Here is a 23,178-nt window from a genome sequence, read left to right as displayed (position 1 = left end):
AAATCCTAAATACGAAGGCTGGAACTTAAATAGTGGTAACTATTTAATCACAACCGATACAAAAGAGTTACATGTTTGCACCTATTACTGTCCTTCAAAGTAGTCATCAGCGTTGTGTAGAAACTGTTGCCAGTGATGTGGATGGCATAGTATACTGTTAGCAGAGCCTGTTCTGTTGATGGTGCGAATGGAGCGGTCTACTGCCGGTCGAATCTCTGGAACAGTTCTGAAGTGAATGCCACGAAGTGGTTCCTTCATCTTCAGAATCAAGTCAAAGTTACAAGGACTTAAGTCCGGGGAGTATGGTGGATGGTACAGTACTTCACAGTCCCATTGACCAAAAAGAGCAGCCACAGCTTGCACTGTATGCGCCCGTGCATTGTCATGCAAAATGATGGGTGGGTTGCGCAGAAAGTGTCGCCGCTTCTTTCGCAAAGCTGGTCACAGGTGATGCTCCAAAAATGAACAATAATATTGTGCACTGACAGTCTGCCGTGGAAGAATGTAATATGTCAGGATAACATCATCACAATCGTACACGAAAATCACCATAACTTTCCCCATACTGGGGCTCTGACACACTTACGACTCTCGCCGTGACTCGTAATGACGCCATTTGTTGGATTGGCGTTTCAGTTTTAACTTGTACGATGTGGACCATGTCTCATCCAGTGTTACGATATGGCATAAGAAAGCCTCTACTTTGATCTCATAGCGCTCCAAGTGCGTCTGAGCAGCGTCGTAATGCATCCATTTTTGCATTTCCATCAATTCATGATGAACCCATCATGACGTGTCCTTCAGGATGTGACGCACAGTCATATGCACTAACCCAGTTTTATGGGTGAGCTCACGAATCGTATGGCGTCGATCACTGTCCACTAATGAAGCAACAGCATGCACTACTTCTTCAAAGATGTTAGGACAACCTGTCCAGCACATGTCTGCCACAGTTTTCCGACCTTTGTTGAAGGCTTTTACCCAATGTGCCACTGTTGTGTACAGCAATGCCAATTCCCCGCATGCCTCTTGAAGACCTTGATGACACTGTCATGCTGTACAACCTCTGGCACATTCAATCTTGATCCAACTCCGTTGTTCCTGTTTCGAAAACACAGTGACACCGTTATGTTAGACTGTTTGCTCACACGTGACTGTGTTTCCCACAATAGTGACGTGGGACGGGCGATTCCATTTGCTCAGAAGTAAGGTAGGTATGTCAACAACGTGTGCTATCAGCGACAATAGTAGATTACACTGCATAGTGTCTCCACAGCAGTTTTGCCACTATTTAAGTTCCAGCCTATATATAATGTACCTGGATAGACAAAAAATCTACTCACCAGGTGGCAACAAGAGAAAACACGTATAAAAGGTATTACAGTTTACAAGCTTTCAGAGTCAATGGCTCCTCCTTCTGGCAGAAGAGTTGGAGGGTAAGGAAGAGAGGTGAAGGAAAATGACTGGTAAGGTTTAAGAAAGGGAGCAGAGTTCAGAAAAGGCACCCAGAACCCTGGATCAGGTTACACTTACCAGATGGAATGAGAATGAAGGACTGTTTGCTGGGTACTGTACTGTATGAGTTTTGAAAACTGGAGAGCTTAAAGGTGAAAGACAAGCAAAATGCAAGGGAGAGGTTACTGATAAAACATTGTGCACGAGTTAATAAGAGTGAAAAGCTAAATGCATTCTTTGTGATAGAGATTGGAGGTGGAATGGAAAAATAGACAGATAAGAAAATGAAAGATATAGAAAACTAAAAGGGAGTGAAGAAAGGAACAGTTACTATGAATAAATGCTGAGACCAAAGAAATTTATGTAAATTAAGGCCAGGAGTTGGAGACATTCAAGGACATGTTGTAGAGCAAGTTCCCACTGCGGAGTTCTGAGAAACAGGTGTTTGGGGAAGAATCCAGACAGCACATACGGTTAAATAGGCACTGAGATCATGACTGTCATGTTGTACAGCACACTCTGCAACAGGATATTGTATGTTGCCAGTATACACCCTCTCCCTATGTCCATCATCCTAACCGATAACTTGGTGGTAGTCATGCCTATATAAAAGGCTTAACAGTGTTTACATAACAGCTGGTACACGATATGACATGTCACAGGTGGCTCTCCCTTTGATAGCACATGTTTTACTAGTTACAGGGCTGGTATATGTGGTGATGGGAGGGTGCAAAGGGCAAATCTTGCAGCAGGAATGGTTACAGGGGTAGGAGCCATAGGGTAGGGAGATGGGTGCAGAAGGAGTGTAGGGTCTGATATGGATACTGTGAAGTCTGGTAGGACAACGAAAAGCTATTCTAGGTGTGGTGAGTAAAATCTCTGACACAATGGATCTCTTTTCAAGGACATGATTTTAGGAAGTCTTTGCCTTGTTGAAATAGCTGATTAATACATTATTTTTATCCTGATCTTGAAAAAATTGATCAGCTACTTTGACATTTCTATGACTTCCTACAATCTATTCTGGCCAAGATTTTGTCCATCACACCTAGAATAGCTATTCACTATCCTCCCAATCTCTACAATATCCTTGTCAGACCCTATGCTCCTTCTGCACCCTATGGCTTCTACCCTTGTGATTAGAGATTAGATTAGATTAGATTAGTTATTCGTTCCATAGATCTGCACTGAGGAGATCCTTGGGATGTGAAACATGTCAATATTTATTTATTTATTTTTTTTAAGCTGACATAACAATATTAATAGTATGAATATATACAATACATCATTTGTTTCTATTAAAAAATTCGTCAATGGAGTAGGAGGAGTTGGCCACTAGTAAGTCTTTCATGGTCTCTTTAAACTGATCTTTATTTGTAACTAAATTTTTTATGTTTGCTGGCAAATTATTGAAGATGAGTGTTCCTGAGTAGTGGATCCCTTTTTCAACTGAAGTAAGTGCTTTTAAGTCCATGTGCAGATCATTTTTGTTCCTGGTATTTTATGTATGAACTGAGCTGTTTGTTGGAAAGAGATATATATTATTTAGGACAAATTTCATTAAGGAGTAAATATACTGAGAGGGAGTAGTTAGTATACCCAGTTCTTTGAAGAGGTTTCTACAGGAAGTCCGTGAATTTACTCCACAAATAATACGTATTACATGCTTTTGGACTCTGAAAACTTTTGTTTGACTTGAAGAGTTACCCCAAAATATTATACCACATGACATTATGGAATGAAAGTAGGCAAAGTATGCAAAGCTTTTTCATTTTTATGTCACCTATGTCAGCTAACACTCGAATTGCAAATACAGATTTGTTAAGGCGTTTCTGCAGTTCTGTGGTGTGCTCCTCCCAACTGAATTTATTATCAAGTTGTAATCCCAGGACTTTAAGACTGTCAACCTCTTTGCTCTTCTTCATACTTTATACATATGGTGAGGGGAAACCTCTAACAGGTTCTGAATTGCATATAGTGAGTCTTTTCGAAGTTTAATGTCAGTGAGTTGGCTTTAAACCATTTATTAATATCCATGAAAAATCATTAGCAGATCTTTCTAGAACTACACTCGACATAATATTTATTGCAATACTTGTGTCATCTGCAAACAAAATGAACTCTGCTTCTGGTAGTGTAACTGATAAGAGACCATTAATGTACACAAGAAAAAGCAATGGCCTCAAGATGGATCCTTGTGGGGCACCACATGTAATTTCTTCCCATTCTGATGATGACTGATGACTTAATTCACTAGTACCTTGCACTGACACCCTTTGTTTCCTGTTAGCAAGGTATGACTTGAACCATTTTTTAGCACTGCCTGTGACACCATAGAATTCTAATTTATTTAAAAGGATGTTGTGGTTCACACAATCAAATGCCTTTGACAAATCACAGAAAATACCTGCTGCTTGTAATTTGTTATTTAATGAATTAAGTACATTTTCATTGTAGGTGTAAACAGCCTTCTTGATATCAGAACTCTTCAGAAATCCAAACTGTGTTGTACATTACTTTTTCTAAAATTTTTGAGAATGCTGGCAAAAGTGAAATAGGTCTGTAGTTTGATGGTATCTCTTTATCCCCTTTCTTGAATAAAGGCTTAACATCTGCATATTTTAGCCAGTCAGGAAATGTCCCAGTTAAAACTGACTGGTTACACAAGTAACTTAGAATTGTACCAAACTCACAAGCACATGTCTTAATTAACTTTGTTGATATTTCATCATAACCACTAGAATGCTTTGTTTTTAAAGATTTTACTATGGAAGTTATTTCTTTTGGTGAAGTGCGTGACACATTCATGTACCTGAAGCTATTTGTAAAGGCTAGTTTCAGATATTCAAGGGCATTATTTAGTGATCCTGACAATCCCGTTCTATCAGTAATGGATATAAAGTACTTGTTAAATAGATTTGCCACACTATGCCTATCAGTTACTAATGTATCATCTGCCCTTAATGCTATTTGCTCTGGTTCTACCAGTCTCCTCTTTCACTATATCCCATACTGTTTTTATTTTGTTCCCTGACATTGCTATCTTCTTCTCATAGTGCATTTGTTTAGATGTCTGAATTACTTTTTTAATATTTTACAGTATTCCTTGTATTTAGCTACATCATCAGCATTGGAGCTGTTCTTGGGCGACAGATTCATTTTCCTTTTTGTCTTACAGGAAATCTTTATTTCTTGTGTAATCCATGGTTTTATTATAGACTGCTGTTTGATTTGAGTAACTTTTAGAGGAAAACAGTTTTCAAACATGGTACTGACATTGTTCATGAATGTGTTATATTTTTCATTCATGTCATGAGCACTATAAACATCTTTCCAGTTCATATCTTTGAGCAGTTTTCCAAAACACTCAATTTTTGGTTGATTGACTACTCTCCTGTACTCAGATTTAGCAGTCTTGATAATCTGCTTAGAATTTACATCTAAAACAAGGAGCTGCATGTCATGATCTGATAGTCCATTTATTACAGGTTTTATGATTGATTTTGTTCCTTTGATTTGACTATAAAAATGTTACCAATGGCTGCCCTTGAGGATTTAGTGATCTTAGTTGGAAAGTTTACAGTGTGAGTTAGATTGAAAGACAACATTACTAACTGCAGTAAATGTTTACTGGAAGATTGCATTAGAAAATCTCTATTAAAGTCATCATCAAATCAAAGTTTCTTTGTTTTTTCATCTTAAAAAAACCAAAAGAGCTTCTAGATGATTTATGAATAGATTATAATTTCCTGCAGGTGCTCGGTAAATAGTCACTATTATATTGGATCTGTTATGGAACTCAAATTCTGTTGCACATGCTTCTAGATGCTGCTCTAAACAGAATTTATTAATGTCAATGTTCTTGAATTTATGGCAGTTTTTAATAAATCCATATCTACTCTGCAGAATTAGGAAGCTAGCTTAAATCCTGAAATGTCTAACATATCTATACCAGTGATCACTTGATGTTCAGAGAGGCAGATTATGTCAATTTGGTTAGATGAGTTCATTTCATTAATACAAATGAGTAGTTCATCAACTTTATTTCTGAGTCCCGGAATGTTCTGGTGTAATAAAGGTAACTGATGCTATATACTAATGGTATTATAACTGCTTTGGCTAAGATGAACTGGCAGTTCTGATTACTTTCTGTTAAACATTGTTTAAATGGAGGCTGTATGCTAAAATCTGACTCCTGTTCATCTGTTTTCTCAAACTGAGTGTGTCTGCCAATCTCTCTTAAAACTCTTTTTCTTTCCCCCTTCCCTATCCTAAAAAAGGCATCCCTCTGATACCTGTGACCACTGGTATTTTACCACTTGTGACAGTGTCCCCCTCTTAAGTTTTCTGCAATCAACCCAGACAGTTTTCCCTTCCCTTTCCTATTGAGGTGAAGGCCATGCCTAGTGTAGTCCCACCTATCGATAGCATCCACAGGAATCAAACCAATATGGGACCCTATATCCGTCCTAAGCAGCCACTCCAACTCCAAGTTCACCCTCCCGACGGAAGAGTTGAAATGAGGCCGATCATGGCGTCTCAACATAGACACAAATCCCACACTCTTATGCTTCATTGCTTATGCTATCTTCACGAGGTCACTCTTTACGGAATATTCAGAGTCTTTGTCAATGCTATTTCCTGGACCACCCACTATAACCACAGCATCCTCCTTTGTGAAATCCTTGCATAAAGAACCTACATCCTCAGTTACCTGACCCAGATCTGCACTAGGCTTGAAAAAGTTTGTGACCTGGTAATCTGGACCTAGATTTTCCTGCAGTAGTTGGCCAACACCTCTACCATGGGAGATACCTAACAACAGAACTTTCTTTCTCTTTACAAATTTCCCTACCTTTTCCAAGTCCTTGAGAGCTTGTTGTGCCCTTTCTATAGCTTCAGCTACACGAGGCTCATCCGATTTTGACTGAGGCAACAGGTCAAACCTATTTTCAAGATTTATGACAAAGCTGTCAGATGCTCTCCTTTGCTGTTCCCCCTATTACCTGTTGCTACTTCCCACCTCTGTTCACCCTTCTCCCTCTTTAACCTGTCCAGATCCTCCCTTGCCTTGTCTAAGTCAGCTTGAAGAGCTGCAATTTTCCCTTCCTGTTCCAGTATTTTCCTATCTCTAATGCAGATCGTACAATACCAGTGTCCCCATTTCCCACACCACTACATTCGCCCCAATGAAAGAAACTACAGCACCCATCACACCACACCCCGGAACTAACAATCCTACAGCATGTCACACACTTCTCACTCATGGTAAAAACAGAAATCGTATAAACTGATTTAAGTACTGACTAAAACGCAAACAAAGGACCCTAGAAACTATTCAGGCAGATATAAATAAATTGAAAGACTACTGAATAAAAAAACTGGTGATTACATATAAGTTTAAGTCACTGTTTACTTGCGATAAGCGCGCATGAAATCAAGCCTAAAAGCCATGCTATAGGTGCGAGAAGGAAAATAAACTTCTTACCCTGTTTAATCTTCTTTAACACTTCACTAACACTTCCACTAATGTAACAACACTTATATTTATCCCAACTGGAAACATTTACATTTAAGTTTAATTCACTGCTTGCTTAAGATTTGCATGCATGAAATTAGGCCTAGGATTCATGCTACAGGCGCGAGAAGAAAAATAAGCTTTTTACCCCATTTGTGATCATCCCTATTGCAAAATTAGCCCTATGAACCCTCCTACCACCATCTATACAAGACCTGTAACTGGCAAAACATATACTATAAAAAGGAGAGCCATCTGTGATACGACACGCCACAAATCAGCTGTTATGTAAACATTGTTCGGTCTCTTACATCGGCATGACTACCACCAAGTTATCAGTTAGGATAAATGTGCATAGGGAGAGGGTGTATACCGGCAACAAACAATAACCCGTTGCACAGCATGCTCTACAACAAGACAGTCATGACCTCGGAGCCTATTTCACTACATGTGCCATCTGGATTCTTCTCCTGGACACCAGTTTCTCAAAACTCCACAGATGGGAACTGGTGCTTCAGCACATCCTCAGTTCTCACCAACCAACTGGCCTTAATTTATGTTAATTTCTTCTGTGTCTGCATTTCTTCAAAGTAACTATTCATTTCTTCACTCCCTTTTAGTTTTCTACATCTTTCATTTTCTAAACCTGTCTATTATTTTTTGTTGGCACCATCTCACCTCTATCACATACAACGCATTTAGATTTTTGCTCTTATTAAGTCATGCATAATGTTTTAGCAGTAATCTTTGTCTTGCGTATTATCTATCTTCCACTTTTAAGCTCTCAGGTTTCCAAATCTCGTTCAGTGCAGTCCATAAGAATCATCTTTCCTTCTCATCCAGTCTGGTAAGTTTCCCCAGATCCTACGTTCTGGGTGACTTTTTTGAACTCTACCCCCTTCCAAAAGCCTCACCAGTCCTTTTCCTTCACCCCTCTCTCTTACCCTTTAAACCTTCAGTCAGAAGGAGGTGCCACTGGCCCCAAAAGCTTGCAAACTGTAATACCTTTTATGTTTTGTTCTCCTACCACTGCTTGGGGACATTACATTATATTTTCAAAAAATTTTATTTTTGTTGTTACAAGATCCTAAGTTATTCGAAATATTACAAAATCAATAAGAAATTTAGACCTTCATTGAATTATTAGAGAAAAACAGTTACCAATTTCTGAAGGCTGCTATACAGAAAATATGAAGTGTCACCTCCCTTTTGACGAAAAAGTGAACTCAGGTAAATTACAAAAATGACATTGCATTTACACCATGCACATTAAAGTACTGACCTGTACAAAACGAACAACCTCAAGAGAAACTTGTAAGGATATTGGTATCAGGTTGTTGTACAATATTATGAATGTCAGAAGATTATACCCGAAGTTGAGGTTAATCATTTCTGAAAATGAAAACATATTGTGTTACAAAGTAAGAAAACAAAATGATAAATACAATACAAACTTTTTTTAATGTCATGAGCATTCTCTAGTACAACTTAATATTAAACGTCACAATAACCCAATTAAATAAATTTGTTGCTTACTTATTTCAAAATATAGGAACATCTACAAGAAACTAAAACCAAAAGGAATACCAATAAAGTGAGATGATAAGGATGACAGAACAAAAAGCATAACACAAGAAGATGGATATGCACTTCTAACAGTGTGAGGCTAAGGGCACATAAATGGAAGGAGGGAAAAACAGTAACAGTAACAATTTACTCAATATTAACTCTGGTGAACAGCACATGTACAGCTCATATCTAATCCTGGCAAGCAGTAAAGTCCTGAAGCATCACACACAGAGCTTCAATTCACAGACATCATATTCCGCACAGATAATGCCTGTCAAATGCTCTTAAAACATTTTTTTAACAGATGAGTCAGTGTATAGTAGTTAGTGGCATCAAGGATTCAGAATGTTCAAATGTGAACTGTTGAGAGCAGTTCAAAATAAATGCTACACTACAAAATTATTTCATTAATCACATGATAATGAATCAGATATTTTATAACCATTGTAATGTGCCACTTTGGTCTGTTCATACAGAATGCTAGAAAAATGTTTACATAGCTTAATATTTGACATTTTACATTCTGACTAATGACTGTAATTTTCATGAAGGTAAAAGTGTGAAAATATTAAAGCATATCTGCCCATTGATATATCAACTATGGTCTGTTATTCTTATTTAGTTCTACATCTGAAGTAATTGCCCTTAGTTGTACTGTTGTGGTCATGAACATATCTGCACTTGCTTATCCCCTTTTGATTTTACAAAAAAATGTTATTTATACAAATAAAAGGAATGTACTGTTAGATATTGATATATTACAAATGATTCATAACAGACTGTGTACTAATTCATGCATCAAGGTGTGGACACTGAATACTTGATGGAAAAACTCAGTAACTGCCATTGTTAATCTGCATTCTTCTTTGAAGCCATATCATGTTACTAGCAGCAATTTGTTTAGCAAACAACTTTGCCTTTGAGTGCCTACACACACTATTCATCAAGGTTGCTTCTTGTCCTACTTTAGAGTAAGATTTACAACACAATAAAAAGCTGATTACCTTTTCGAGTATCAAATGTATTAGAAACTCACTATCTCAGAATAGAGACAGACACTGACGTTTGGGACAATAACAGCATCTAGAAAGAACGACACGAATGAATCCAAATTCAGAGGATATGTAGAACAGTCTACCAGTAATGTCGGATTAAGACTGCTGGGAGATGTGGTACATGTAGACCTAGCCACAACCTCTCTCACGAGACTGTAAAGGCCACTGTTATATCTAGCCCAATAACTGAAGAGACATACAAAAAAGAGAACCTTAAAAGCAAGTTCTAATGCACCTCACACATTATAGACCTGATGCTGGACACTGTAACCAAGCACACAATTCTACTGGAACTAATCAGCTGTTAAAAAGCACCTGGCATGAAATCTGCCATTTACACACATTACTGTCTTCTCCTAGTGTGACCACATTGTACTTAGTCTCCACCAGCGAAACTGAATAGAAATGGTAGGCTCGACAGTTTCTGGGGTTAACACTTGTGCGTAACGATCCAGCTCTGCAGCATCTGTGCTTGTACCTTCTCAATACCCTAATTACCCTAATAATTATGTTTTAAGGCACTAGAGAAAGTCCTCCTTCAGATATATAAAACACACACACACACACACACACACACACACACACACACACACACACACAAACTTGTAATCCATGCACAAAAGCCGAAATTTGTTCAATAGCTTATAATATTTAACAGTATTCTTTACAATGTGCTTGTCTGCCACTCAATACTGTGAGTAAAGTCTATCCATTTCATGCTGTTGTTTTTCTAATTTAATTTAATTATATGTTAAAAAGAACATATTGTAAGTTGATGTTAAATATTACCATCAATACCAATATACCAGTCTGTTCTTGCATGTTCCTTAGTCCATATTTCATTAAATATAGCAGATAGCAGACACAGAACAATAAGTATGAAGAACAACATCAGTATCTGTGTGTTTGTAAGCTTATCAACTGTAGAACGTTTCAGTGGAGCTGAGGTAGAATTCTTCATGAGTTTGGTCTCATGACCAGTATATACCACAAGGCCAAATATCCAGCTGGTATTGCGCAGCATTGCACCTCTAAGTAAAAGCTGGTCAGGTCCCAGTGGTAATGTCCTGCAAAATTATACTATCAGCATATCCACATTTTTCATACTGAGCTGTGATATAAATATATTTTTTTTTCTTAGCCAAGTGAATTTGCAAAACTAAACACAGAAGGCATAAAAGGATTAGTGTGTGTGTGTGTGTGTGTGTGTGTGTGTGTGTGTGTGTGTGTGTGTTTTTGAGAGAGAGAGAGAGAGAGAGAATGTAATTATCAGATATATTGCTGTTAATATCTGTAAGGGAGTTTATTGAAGAAGCAGATGTTAAGAAAAGTATAACACACAAAATATAACAATTCTTGTCTTTCAAACAATGGAAAATCCAGGATGGAATGCAACAATACGAGAGAAGGAAAGTTGCTGTTCACCGTATAGCGGAGATGCTGAGCCACGATAGGCACAATAAAAAGATTCACACAATCATAGCTTTCGGCCATTAAGTCCTTTGTCAGCCTCCTCCTTACCCCCACCCAGTCGCCACTCCCATCATGCACTGTTGCTGCTGCTCGCAGTGTAGTTTCAGCTCTCTGAGACTGCAGATGTGTGTGCAAGTTGCGCTTGTTTGAGTGTGTGTGTGTATGCGTGTCTATTGCTGACAAAGGCCTTAATGGCCAAAAGCTATGATTGTGTGAATCTTTTTATTGTGTCTATCGCGACTCAGCATCTCTGCTATATGGTGAGTAGCAACTTTCCTTCTCTCGAATTCTTGTCTTTCAGGTACACATAAAGTGACAGAATTAGCTGTAAAAACTACATGCAACTGAAATAATAATGTAATACAACTTTAATCACTAGGTGCAGCTATCAGACAATAATAATGTTACTAAAATTTTGTGATTAATAAATGAGCTGTAACATAACTGAGAATGGCTCCTTCAAATATCTTACGAAACAAAATAACTATTGCACTAAATATTGAAAGGTAATTTCTGTCAATATTCTAGGTCCTTCTAATATTATTTTATACAGCACTGTTACACAGATAGGAAAAGGAGACACCACATACTGTTTGTTTGTTTCTTTCAAGATTCCTGTGAACTCGTATAAATGACGATTTGGGAGCTCACATTCCAGTGTTCCAGTGAATTGTGTCAAATCTTTTGTTTCCAAAAGGTGCGCTGTGTCAGGCAGTGCCTGTCTGATTTTCAAGTTAGTTTCTCCATCCAGGTTTGAAGTTTCAATGTAGCAAATTGCTTGTGGTTCACTGTAATTAAAGTGACACAAATTTGAGTAATTTCCTTTCTGCAATTGACCATATACTGTGAAATAAGCATCTTCATTAAAGAAAACTATGCCTTTTTTTTCAAAAGAATTCTTACAAGAAAAAGACTACTTTTATACACACATTCTTAAAAACTAATGCCAATAGCACATGGTTGCTTCATTCGATAAGTGACACTGGTGATTCATAAAAGTGATACACCAAATTTTGTTTGATCATAAGTTCTACGCACTGAAATATTTGTTTCTTGGCTCTGTTGCCAATAATTCAGCAGTTTTTGTGCTGTAGCTCTACATCTACATCTATACTGTAGAAATCACTGTGAAGTGCATGGCAGAGTGTTCGCCATATATACCAGTTACTAGGGATTTTTCCTGTTTCATTCACATATGGAGTGCGAGGAGAATTATTGTTTAAATGCCTCCGTGCATGCTGCAATGAAATTAATCATGTTTTCCCAATCTTTATGGATGCATAGAGGGTTGCAACATATTTTTCTAGGATCATCATTTAAAGCTCGTTCCTGAAATTTTGTAAGTAGCTTTTTCGGGATAGTTCACACCTATCTTCAAGAGTCAGTCAATTCAGTTTCTTTGGCATCTCTGTGACTCACTCCCATGGATCAAACAAACCTGTGACCATTTGTGCTGCCTTTCTCTGTGTACATTCAATGTCCCTTTTAGTCCTATCTGGTATGGGTCCCACACACTTGAGCAAAATTCTAGGACAGGTCACACGAGTGGTTGGTAAGCAATCTCCTTTGTAGACTGATTGCATGTTTCCAGTATTCTGCCAATAAACCAGAGTCCACCACTGCTTTGCCCATGACTCAGCCTAAGTGATCATTTTCTCCCCCGGTCGGAGGTTCGAGTCCTCCCTTGGGGATGGGTGTGTGTTGTCCTTAGTGTAAGTTAGTTTTTGTTAGATTAGGTAATGTGTAAGACTAGGGACCAATGATCTTAGCAGTTTGCTTCCATAGGAACTTACCACAAGCTTCCAAAATGTGATCATTCCATTTCATACCCCTACAAAGAGGTATTTGTATCAGGTGACTGTTTCCAAGTGTGACTCACTGACACTTTCGTCACAGGATACTATGTTTTTTGTTTTGTGATGTGCACAATTTTACATTCCTTAACAACTAAAACAAGTTTACATTCTTCACATCACTTTGGAAACTTATCGATATCTGAGAATAATTGCACAGTTTCCTCCAGACAGTACTTAATGCTAGATAACTGCATCATCTGCAAAAAGTCTGAGGTTACTACCAATATTATCTAAGGTCATTAACATATAATACGAACAGCAAGGGTCCCAATACATTTCTCTGTTTCACACCAGAAATTACTTCTACATCTGACATTGACTCCCCAACCAAGATAATAAAAAACTGTACATCTTGTAACAAAAAACACATTTTTCACACCATTGCACAGTCAATATTAACAGATTATTTTGTCTTTTGTCTTTTAACTGACAGATCACAATTTTCAAATAACTGAATATTATAATAGATAAATATAATTAAATAGATGTTCACAAAAATTCTGATTGGAAAAAGAACGATATAAAGAAAAAATGAGACATATGGAAAAAGTTCATAAGTTGATTAAAATTGTGTGGAAAAAGGATGGAAATAAAAATTACATTTAAGCCAAGTAATTGAATAAAAATAATGATCAAAGTCATTTTGATAAAGATGTAAAAATAAAAATTTCTACTGCACCTGGTGAGATTCAAATCCACATCATCTTGCATGTGAAGCTATTATCCTCTATTTTCTTGAAGATATTTACTTAGCATTTGACAATTTCATGTGATAACAGAAAACAAACTCATTTGAAAAAATAATTATATACATTACAACACTTTCACATTTCAGTCTATTTTTTCCTTCCCTTTATAACTGGAATCTTGCAAAAATTCACATACGTAAACCTGTATTTAGGACGACGAGTTACTTTCTCATATTCATCCCATGAGTTTGCCAAGTACTGTAAGTTGTTTATTAATTTAAGTCCAAAAATTATATGAATTGTGTGTAGCACGATCCACATTTTTGCATTTTGCTTTGCTTTGGGAAACTGTTTTCATTCAGGTATCACTGTGTTACAAACCTGTGCATTGCATATGTCCGTTCTATTGATCAGTCAAATCACGTCCCTTGCTGTGGGCCATATCTTGACAAATTTTGGGCACTCAAACTGATGTTCGATTGTGTCCTCCAAATTACAATTTTCACATGCAGCTGATGGTTTTAATCATATGGAGTAAAGCTTGGAGTCAGTCACTACTGCCCGGGTTATCATTACACCATGCGAGCAAACTTGGTAGCTCTCTCAACACACCGATTCCCAGCAGCTGCCAATTGTTTGACATTAGTCAGGGAAATTTCTGGTACTTACAAACGTCAACCCTGTGTTTGAGAACAACATTCACACAGGGGCTGTACTGTGGCTGGTGCAACATTTTACAGGGCAGTGAACAAATAACTTTAAACTAAACCTATTAACTATCTCTTAATCAGCTGAGCTAAAAATATTACTAATTCACTTTAGGAACTGAAGCAGTTAGTGCACAAAATAAGATTTCTATTAAGGCAACAGAAAAACTTGTGGTAAGACTTACCGGTTTCCTAAAACTTTTTGAGGTTGTAGTCACTCTCAAACTCGATAATAGCATTAATTTACAATAACTGTACATAATATAGATTCCCCTTTAAAGTAGCTGTAACACAATATATTGTTGTTGTGGTCTTCAGTCCCGAGACTGGTCTGATGAAGCTCTCCATGCTACTCTATCCTGTGTAAGCTGCTTCATCTCCCAGTGCCTACTGCACCCTACATCCTTCTGAATCTGCTTAGTGTATTCATCTCTTGGTCTTCCTCTACGATTTTTACCCTCCACGCTGCCCTCCAATACTAAATTGGTGATCCCTTGATGCCTCAAAATATGTCCTGCCAACCGATCCCTTCTTCTAGTCAAGTTGTGCCACAAATTTATCTTCTCCCCAATTCTGTTCAATACCTCTTTATTAGTTATGTGATCTAATATTCAGCATTCTTCTGTAGCACCAGATTTCTAAAGCTTCTATTCTCTTCTTGTCTAAACTATTTATTGTCCATGTTTCACTCCATACCAATATTTTCAGAAATGACTTCCGGACGCTTAAATCTATACTCAATGTTAACAAATTTCTCTTCTTCAGAAACGCTTTCCTTGCTATACCAGTCTACATTTCATATCCTCTCTACTTCGACCATCACCAGTTATTTTGCTCCCCAAATAGCAAAACTCATTTACAACTTTAATTGTCTCATTTACTAATCTAATTCCCTCAGCATCACCCAATTTAATTCAACACCATTCCCTTATCCTCATTTTGATTTTGTTGATGTTCATCTTATATACTCCTCTCAAGACACTGTCCACTCCGTTCAACTGCTCTTCCTGGTCCTTTGCTGTCTCTGACAGAGTTACAATGTCATCGGTTAACCTCAAAGTTTTTATTTCTTCTCCAAGTATTTTAATTCCTACTCCAAATTTTTCTTTTGTTTCCTTTACTGCTTGCTCAATATACAGATTGAATAATATCGGGGACAGGCTACAACCCTGTCTCACTCCCTTCCCAACCACTGCTTCCCTTTCATGCCCCTTGACTCTTATAACTGCCATCTGGTTTCTGTACAAATTGTAAATAGTCTTTTGGTCCCTGTATTTTACACCTGCCACCTTCAGAATTTGAAAGAGAGTATTCCAGTCAACATTGTCAAAAGCTTTCTCTAAGTCTACAAATGCTATAAATGTAGGTTTTCCTTTCCTTAGTCTATCTTCTAAGATAAGTAGTAGGGTCAGTATTGCCTCACGGGTCACAACATTTCTACGGAATCCAAACTGATCTTCCCCGAGGTTGGCTTCTACCAGTTTTTCCAATCGTTTGTAAAGAATTCTCATTAGTATTTTGCAGCTGTGACTTATTAAACTGATAGTTTAGTAATTTTCACATCTGTTAATACCTGCTTTCTTTGGCGTTGGAATTATTATATTCTTCTTGAAGTCTGAGGGTATGTTGCCTGTCTCACACATCTTGCTCACCAGATGGTAGAGTTTTGTCAGGGCTGGCTCTCCCAAGGCTATCAGTAGTTCTAATGGAATGTTGTCTACTCCCAGGGCCTTGTTTCGACTTAGGTCTTTCAGTGTTCTGTCAAACTCTTCAAGGAATATCATATCTCCCATTTCATCTTCATCTAAGTCTTCTTCCATTTCCATAATATTGCTCTCAAGTACGTCACCCTTGTATAAACCATCTACATACTCCTTCCACCTTTCTGCTTTCCCTTCTTTGCTTACAACTGGGTTTCCATCTGAGCTCTTGATATTAATACAATTGGTTCTCTATTCCCCAAAAGTCTCTTTAATTTTCCTGTAGGCAGTATCTATATTACCCCTAGTGATATATGCCTCTACATCCTTACATTTGCCCTCTAGTCATCCCTGCATAGCCATTTTCCACTTGCTGTCAATCTCGTTTCTGAGAAGTTTGTAATTTTTTTTTTTTTTTTTTTGCCTGCTTAATTGACTGCATTGTTAAATTTTCTCCTTTCAGCAATTAAATTCAATATCTCTTCTGTTACTCAAGGATTTCTACTAGCCCTCATCATTTCACCTACTTGATCCTCTGCTGCCTTCACTATATCATCTCTCAAAGCTACCCATTCTTCTTCTACTGTATTTCTTTCCCTCCCTTCTTGTCAAGCATTCCCTAATGCTCTCCCTGAAACTCTCTACAACCCCTGGTTCTGTCAGTTTATCTAGGTCCCATCTCCTTAAATTCCCACTTTTTTGCAGCTTCTTCAGTTGTAATCTACAGTTCATAACCAATAGATTGTGGTCAGAGTCCACATCTGCCCCTGGAAATGTCTTACAATTTAAAACCTGGTTCCTAAATCTTTGTCTTACCATTATATAATCTATCTGAAACCTTCCAGTATCTCCAGGCCTCTTCCATGTATACAACCTTTTTTCATGATTCTTGAACCAAGTGTTAGCTATGATTAAGTTATGCTCTGTGCAAAATTCTACCAGGCGGCTTCCTCTTCCATTCCTTACCCCCATTCCATATTCATCTACTACTTTTCCTTCTCTTCCTTTCTCTACTATTGAATTCCAGTCACCCATGACTATTAAATTTTCATCTCCCTTCACTATCTGAATAATTTCTTTTATCTCATCATACATTTCATCAATCTCGTCGTCATCTGCGGAGCTAGGTGGCATATAAACTTGTACTACTGTGGTGGGGGTGGGCTTCATATCTATCTCTGCTACAATAATGCGTTCACTATGCTGTTTGTAGTTAGCTTACCCGTGCTCCTATTTTTTTAAATTCATTATTGAACCTACTCCTGCATTACCCCTATTTGATTTTGTATTTATAAACCTGTATTCACCTGACCAGAAGTCTTGTTCCTCCTGCCATCGAACTTCACTAAGTACCACTATATCTAACATTAACCTATCCATTTCCCTTTTTCAATTTTCTAACCTACCTGCCCGATTAAGGGATATGACATTCCACGCTCTGATCCATAGAATGCCAGTTTTCTTTATCCTGAGTAGTCCTCACCCGGAGATCCGAATGGGGGACTATTTTACATATGGAATATTTTACCCAAGAGGACACCATCATCATTTAACCATACAGTAAAGCTGCATGCCCTTGGGAAAAATTACGGCTGTTGTTTCCACTTGCTTTCAGCCGTTTGCAGTACCAGCATAGCAAGGCCGTTTTGGTTAGTGTTACAAGGCCAGACGAGTCAATCATCCAGACTGCTGCCTCTGAAACTACTGAAAAGGCTGCTGTCCCTCTTCAGGAACCATAAGTCTGTCTGGCCTCTCAACATATACCTCTCTGTTGTGGTTGCACCTACGGTACGGCTATCTGTATCGCTGAGGCACGCAAGGCTCTCCACCAATGGCAATGTCCAAGGTTCATGTGGGAGGGGATATATGTGCTATAGTAAGTAATTCACAAACACCAATTTACTATGAAATAGCTTAAGCGCATGACAATGTTAACTTCTGCAAATTCTCAAAAATAAACTTATTTCTCATGTAATTAAACAACAAAATTAGGAATGATAGTACCTGTATGACATCTACTAGAAAGCAAAATTTCAGTTCAGGTCTACAGTTGACGAAAACAGTACGAGTTTATTGTAGGACTTGCAAATGTTCAAAATATAACAATATATTCCGGTACACATGAGTACCAACTCAATCAATGGAAGGTTATGCTGAATGGACATAAACAGCAAATATCATAATCTAGATTTTTGAATTGGCAAACGTATCTGGCACACACAGTCGCACACAAATGAAATTTTGGAAGTCAGCCTTTGTATAAATAAACATGTGAATCACACAGACTTTTTTCATAGTTGATTCTGTGACAATTTCTACACTGAAGTGTTGAAGAGGAACGCTGCAGCATCAGTTTATCTCAGTGAAAATTGTGCAGAACCAACACAGACACCATGTCTTTTGCTTGGAGCAGCTCACACTGCAATGTCTCTTGTTACCGTTGACATCAGTCTATCAGAGAATATAGACTGCACTACGTTTTCAAAGTGTATTTGAGGGGAAACCCCTATGGAGCTCCTGGAAATGATTTACCTGGCACATTTTCATGGTATTTAGTCATTTCTGTGATACTGTAAAAGAAAGGGTGGTCACACTAGTCATTTAGAGCCCACAGTAAATGAAAAAGCAAAGAATGAGTACAGCGGCAAAGAAAAAATTAGAGAACACCATCTAAAGTAGAATTTGTGAATTCTGTCTGCAAAGTATGGCCAGACACTTTGAAGCCTAAAGACATAATTTTGCACATCAAGAACACAGGAATCTGACCCTACAATAGGTCACAGTATTCTGTTCATCAACTGGATTCTGAAGAAGTTCAGATATATAATATACAAGACAAAACAACATTGAATGATCCATAAATGTCACTGACCTGGGTCACAACATTTCTGAAAATGATGCCATGTTGTCTTACAGTGATGGAGGTGAACTGAAGCTAATGGCTCTGGAAGCAATTAATCTCTGTTCAAATAACTGAATCTTCAGACAGCTTTGAGAATTTACCAATTCATAGAATAATAATAAAAAAGGCAAACCTGTGACCAGGACTAGTTGTCATAGGTGACTGAAGAACACAGCAAACTCATGCTGAAAAAGAACATCCTGCAAACAAAAATGGAGTAGGTCAAAAGCAGAAGAGCTAGAAAGCTATGCCTGTGACCAAAGCTGTGGCAATTACATGAAAGAGAAAGGAAACTGAGGGGGCCGGTCAGATTCTGACAACTGTTGGAGAAGTGACAACAGCCTGCATGATTTTGATTCCTTTGAAGAATCCACACCACATCCCATTTAATGACTGATCCAGCACATGTAGTTGAAGGAGATTATACCTTGGCTAAATTTCAAAGATTAAAGAGGAATTCACACAGCTACAGACACCTCTGCACTAAACAAAAGTATTGGAAAATGACCTAGAAGTTATGGCACTAGACTATGCGGAAAAGGAAAAATAATTTTTAAATTAAATAAAAAAGACATTTCTCTTATTAACATGAGTGCTGAAATTGGGAAATTGCCAGTTCCTCATATTGTTATTGGGGTGGGAAATATCAGACAAGGAATCTGCTATGTATTTCTCCATCTACATCTACATCTACATCCATACTCCGCAATCCACCATACAGTGCGTGGCGAAGGGTACCTCCTACCACAACTAGCATCTTCTCTCCCCGACTGCCTATATGCCTCTGTACGAGCCCTAATCTCTCTTATCTTTGTGGTCTTCCCGCGAAATGTAAATTGGCGGCAGTAAAATTGTACTGCAGTCAGCCTCAAATGCTGGTTCTCTAAATTTCCTCAGTAGCGATTCACGAAAAGAACACCTCCTTTTCTTTAGAGATTCCCACCCGAGTTCCTGAAGCATTTCCGTAACACTCGCATGATGATCAAACCTACCAGTAACAAATCTAGCAGCCTGCCTCTGAATTGCTTCTATGTCCTCCCTCAATCTGACCTGATAGGGATCCCAAACGCTCGAGCAGTACTCAAGAATAGGTCGTATTAGTGTTTTATAAGCAGTCTCCTTTACAGATGAACCACATCTTCCCAATGAACCAAAGATGACTGTCCGCCTTCCCCACAACTGCCATTACATGCTTGTCCCACTTCATATTGCTCTGCAATGTTATGCCCAAATATTTAATCGACGTGACTGTGTCAAGCGCTACACTACTAATGGAGTATTCAAACATTACAGGATTCTTTTTCTTATTCTAATTTACATTTATCTATATTTAGAGTTAGCTGCCATTCTTTACACCAGTCACAAATCCTGTCCAAGTCATCTTGTATCCTCCTACAGTCACTCAACGATGACACCTTCCCGTACACCACAGTATCATCAGCAAACAGCCGCACATTGCTACCCACCCTATCCAAAAGATCATTTATGCAGATAGAAAACAACAGCAGCCTACTACACTTCCCTGGGGCACTACAGATGATACCCTCACCTCCGATGAACACTCACCATCGAAGAAAATGAACTGGGTTCTATTACTTAAGAAGTCTTCGAGTCACTCAAATACTTGGGAACCAATCCCATATGCTCGTACCTTAGTTAGGAGTCTGCAGTGGGGCACCGAGTCAAACGCTTTCCGGAAGTCAAGGAATATGGCATCCGTCTGATACCCTTCATCCATGGTTCGCAAGATATCTTGTGAAAAAAGGCAAGTTGCGTTTTGCAGGAGCAATGCTTTAAAGATCTTATTGACATTTAGGGGGTAGGGGGGGGGGGGGGAAAGAGAGAGAGAGAGAGAGAGAGAGAGAGAGAGAGAGAGAGAGAGAGAGAGAGAGAGAGAGAGAGAGAGAGACAGACAGTGATTTTCTTTTGTGTGTATCCTATTTTTGTATTAATGTCAATGTATTAAGTGACTGTAAACAGCTCATATCCATTGCTGGTTGACATTTTATTGTTAAAAACAGAAAAAAAACAAATAAAGAACATTTTGTAGTACACTCTGACATGCATTTCGTACCTTAAATATCCCGGAACTATCTCCAACATAAAAATCGCAATTATGCTTGTGTATTATTTTTTTTGGTTCTCTACATCATTTTTAAGACGTCAATCTTGTTTTACAGTGTACATAAGCATATCACATGTGTATCATATTTTGGACCAGCCATATCATATAAGATTTTTAGTCTAAAAATGAATGTCATTTTGAAACAATTTCCATACACAATTCTTTCCTATCAGCTATTACTTTTCTTTAAAAGATACAAACAAATTTTATTTATATCATCTTACCCTACCTTCTTCTGTATTTCTAGAATGTCTGTGACATGACCAAAGTGTCATACAATAACAAACTGTAAGAAACTGAATTAAGCCATCCTTAAATACATATCATTGCCTAAATCTACCAGTTTTCACATTATATAGCACACCCTTGATGTTCTCCTCACACTCCAGTTCCTAAAATTTTTAATTATTAGCCTCCTATGTCCACAGTTGGGCAATGGCCTTGCCACAGTGGATACACCGGTTCCCGTGAGATCACTGAAGATAAGCGCTGTCGGGCGTGGCCGGCACTTGGATGGGTGACCATCCAGCCGTCATGCGCTGTTGCCATTTTTCGGGGTGCACTCAGCCTCGTGATGCCAATTGAGGAGCTACTCAACCGAATAGTAGCAGCTCCGGTCAAAGAAAACCATTGTAACGACCAGGAGAGCAGTGTGCTGACCACACACCCCTCCTATCCGCATCCTCAACCGAGGATGACAGGGCGGTTAGATGGTCCCGATGGGCCACTTGTGGCCTGAAGATGGAGTGCTATGTCCACAGTTAATCAAAACACAAAGTGCTGTGATTTACAGGTCTGCAAAGCAGTTTATTAGATGCAAACCAATTTAATAGATAGTCCAGGAATTCCCGCATTGCAAAGTGCAGCTCTATAGCATTGCCACATGCATTAAACAGTTTTGTATCATTTGCATAACAGATAAATGACTGAAGCCTAACATGACTGACCAATTTAGTGATAGCTACTATGAAGAATAATAGTCCCAGGACTGAACCCAGTACCAAACCTGTCTTTACTTCCCTTACAGAACAGTGCCTGTTTTCATCTGAGGCAAATTGTCTCATGTTGCTTAATATTATCAAATCACAGCTAAGGATGCATTAATTATCTCATACTATTCAAGAATTTCAAGCAGTATATTGCAAGGGATACAGTGAAAGGCTTTACTTCAATCACAAAACACTAGAGATATAAGGGACACTCTAAACATTTTTGTTTGAGGGCATTGCTGTAGCATATATGCAACATAACATGACTCTGATGTGAGTACATGAGCCCTGACATGTAGCCAAGGAATTTGTGTGGCATTCGTGTCTTTCCAAAGAGTGTGCAGTAAATCCGGAAATGTGGCAACATTATCACCAAAAGTGTCCAGAAAGGATCTGCATGCTAGTATTCTTTCCTTGGCTGTCAAAGGACAAACACTGGCAGACATCCATCAAGAATGAAGAATGTGTATGGGGAAGCACATCTGTCAAAAGCCACCATTGTGGTGCAACAAGGGGTGACGCTGCTTCATGATATTGTATGACATGTCCTCATATTGTAAATGTCATAACACAGAAGTTACATCAACTCAAGTGGGAGACAGTCCAGCACCTGCCCTAAAGTCCTGATCTCTCCCCATGTAATCATCACAGCTTTAGTCCCATAAAAAAAAGACCTTGAAAGGTCGACGATTGCTGTAGGACATGGGTATGCAGCAGCCAGTTATGGATTTCTTCACTCTGCAGGATACAGTGTTTTACTAAAGGCAATGTTCAACCTAGTGTGTCAGTGGGATGATGGCCTCAATGCTAACAGTGATTTTGCCTGATTGGCGTACTGATTCTGGACTGTACAGCCATCTAACGGAAACCTTTTGGTCACCCCTTACATAGCCATCTAATGGAAATGTTTTGGTCACCCCTTATACTTTGTTCTTGTTTTCAAATGCAGTCCAGTGTTCAATAACAATTTGAGGGAAGATTATGGTTTACAAAATAATAGCACAGTTGATGGAAAGAACACACAGAAATATTAGAGAGAGGATTGGGAGTTACCCATCTTGTTTTGATTAACACTGGGTTACTTTAGAAATTTTCCACGACTAGAAAAACACTCAGTATTCTGATCACTTATCAAGTCCT

At 38.3% G+C, this 23,178-nt stretch overlaps 1 protein-coding gene across 7 annotated transcripts in view; it reads right to left on the bottom strand.

The window, feature by feature from the left end:
* The window catches only part of LOC126174902 (probable phospholipid-transporting ATPase IA), a 639,177-nt gene that overhangs the window by 178,019 nt on the left and 437,980 nt on the right, over nt 1-23,178 (bottom strand). For all 7 annotated transcript variants that reach the window (XR_007535496.1, XM_049921326.1, XM_049921325.1 and 4 more), the window contains exons 5-7: nt 11,661-11,858; nt 10,387-10,664; nt 8,256-8,365 (exon numbers count right to left, since the gene is read on the bottom strand). Coding sequence is in view for 6 of the 7 variants with exons in the window: in XM_049921326.1 (XP_049777283.1) it covers nt 8,256-8,365; nt 10,387-10,664; nt 11,661-11,858 (586 nt within the window). In the remaining variant the exon portion in view is untranslated. The remainder of the gene's footprint in view (nt 1-8,255; nt 8,366-10,386; nt 10,665-11,660; nt 11,859-23,178) is intronic.

The sequence above is a fragment of the Schistocerca cancellata genome, chromosome 3 (assembly GCF_023864275.1).
Source record: "Schistocerca cancellata isolate TAMUIC-IGC-003103 chromosome 3, iqSchCanc2.1, whole genome shotgun sequence".
NCBI lineage: Eukaryota > Metazoa > Arthropoda > Insecta > Orthoptera > Acrididae > Schistocerca > Schistocerca cancellata.
This window is presented reverse-complemented; position numbering and strand designations above follow the sequence as displayed.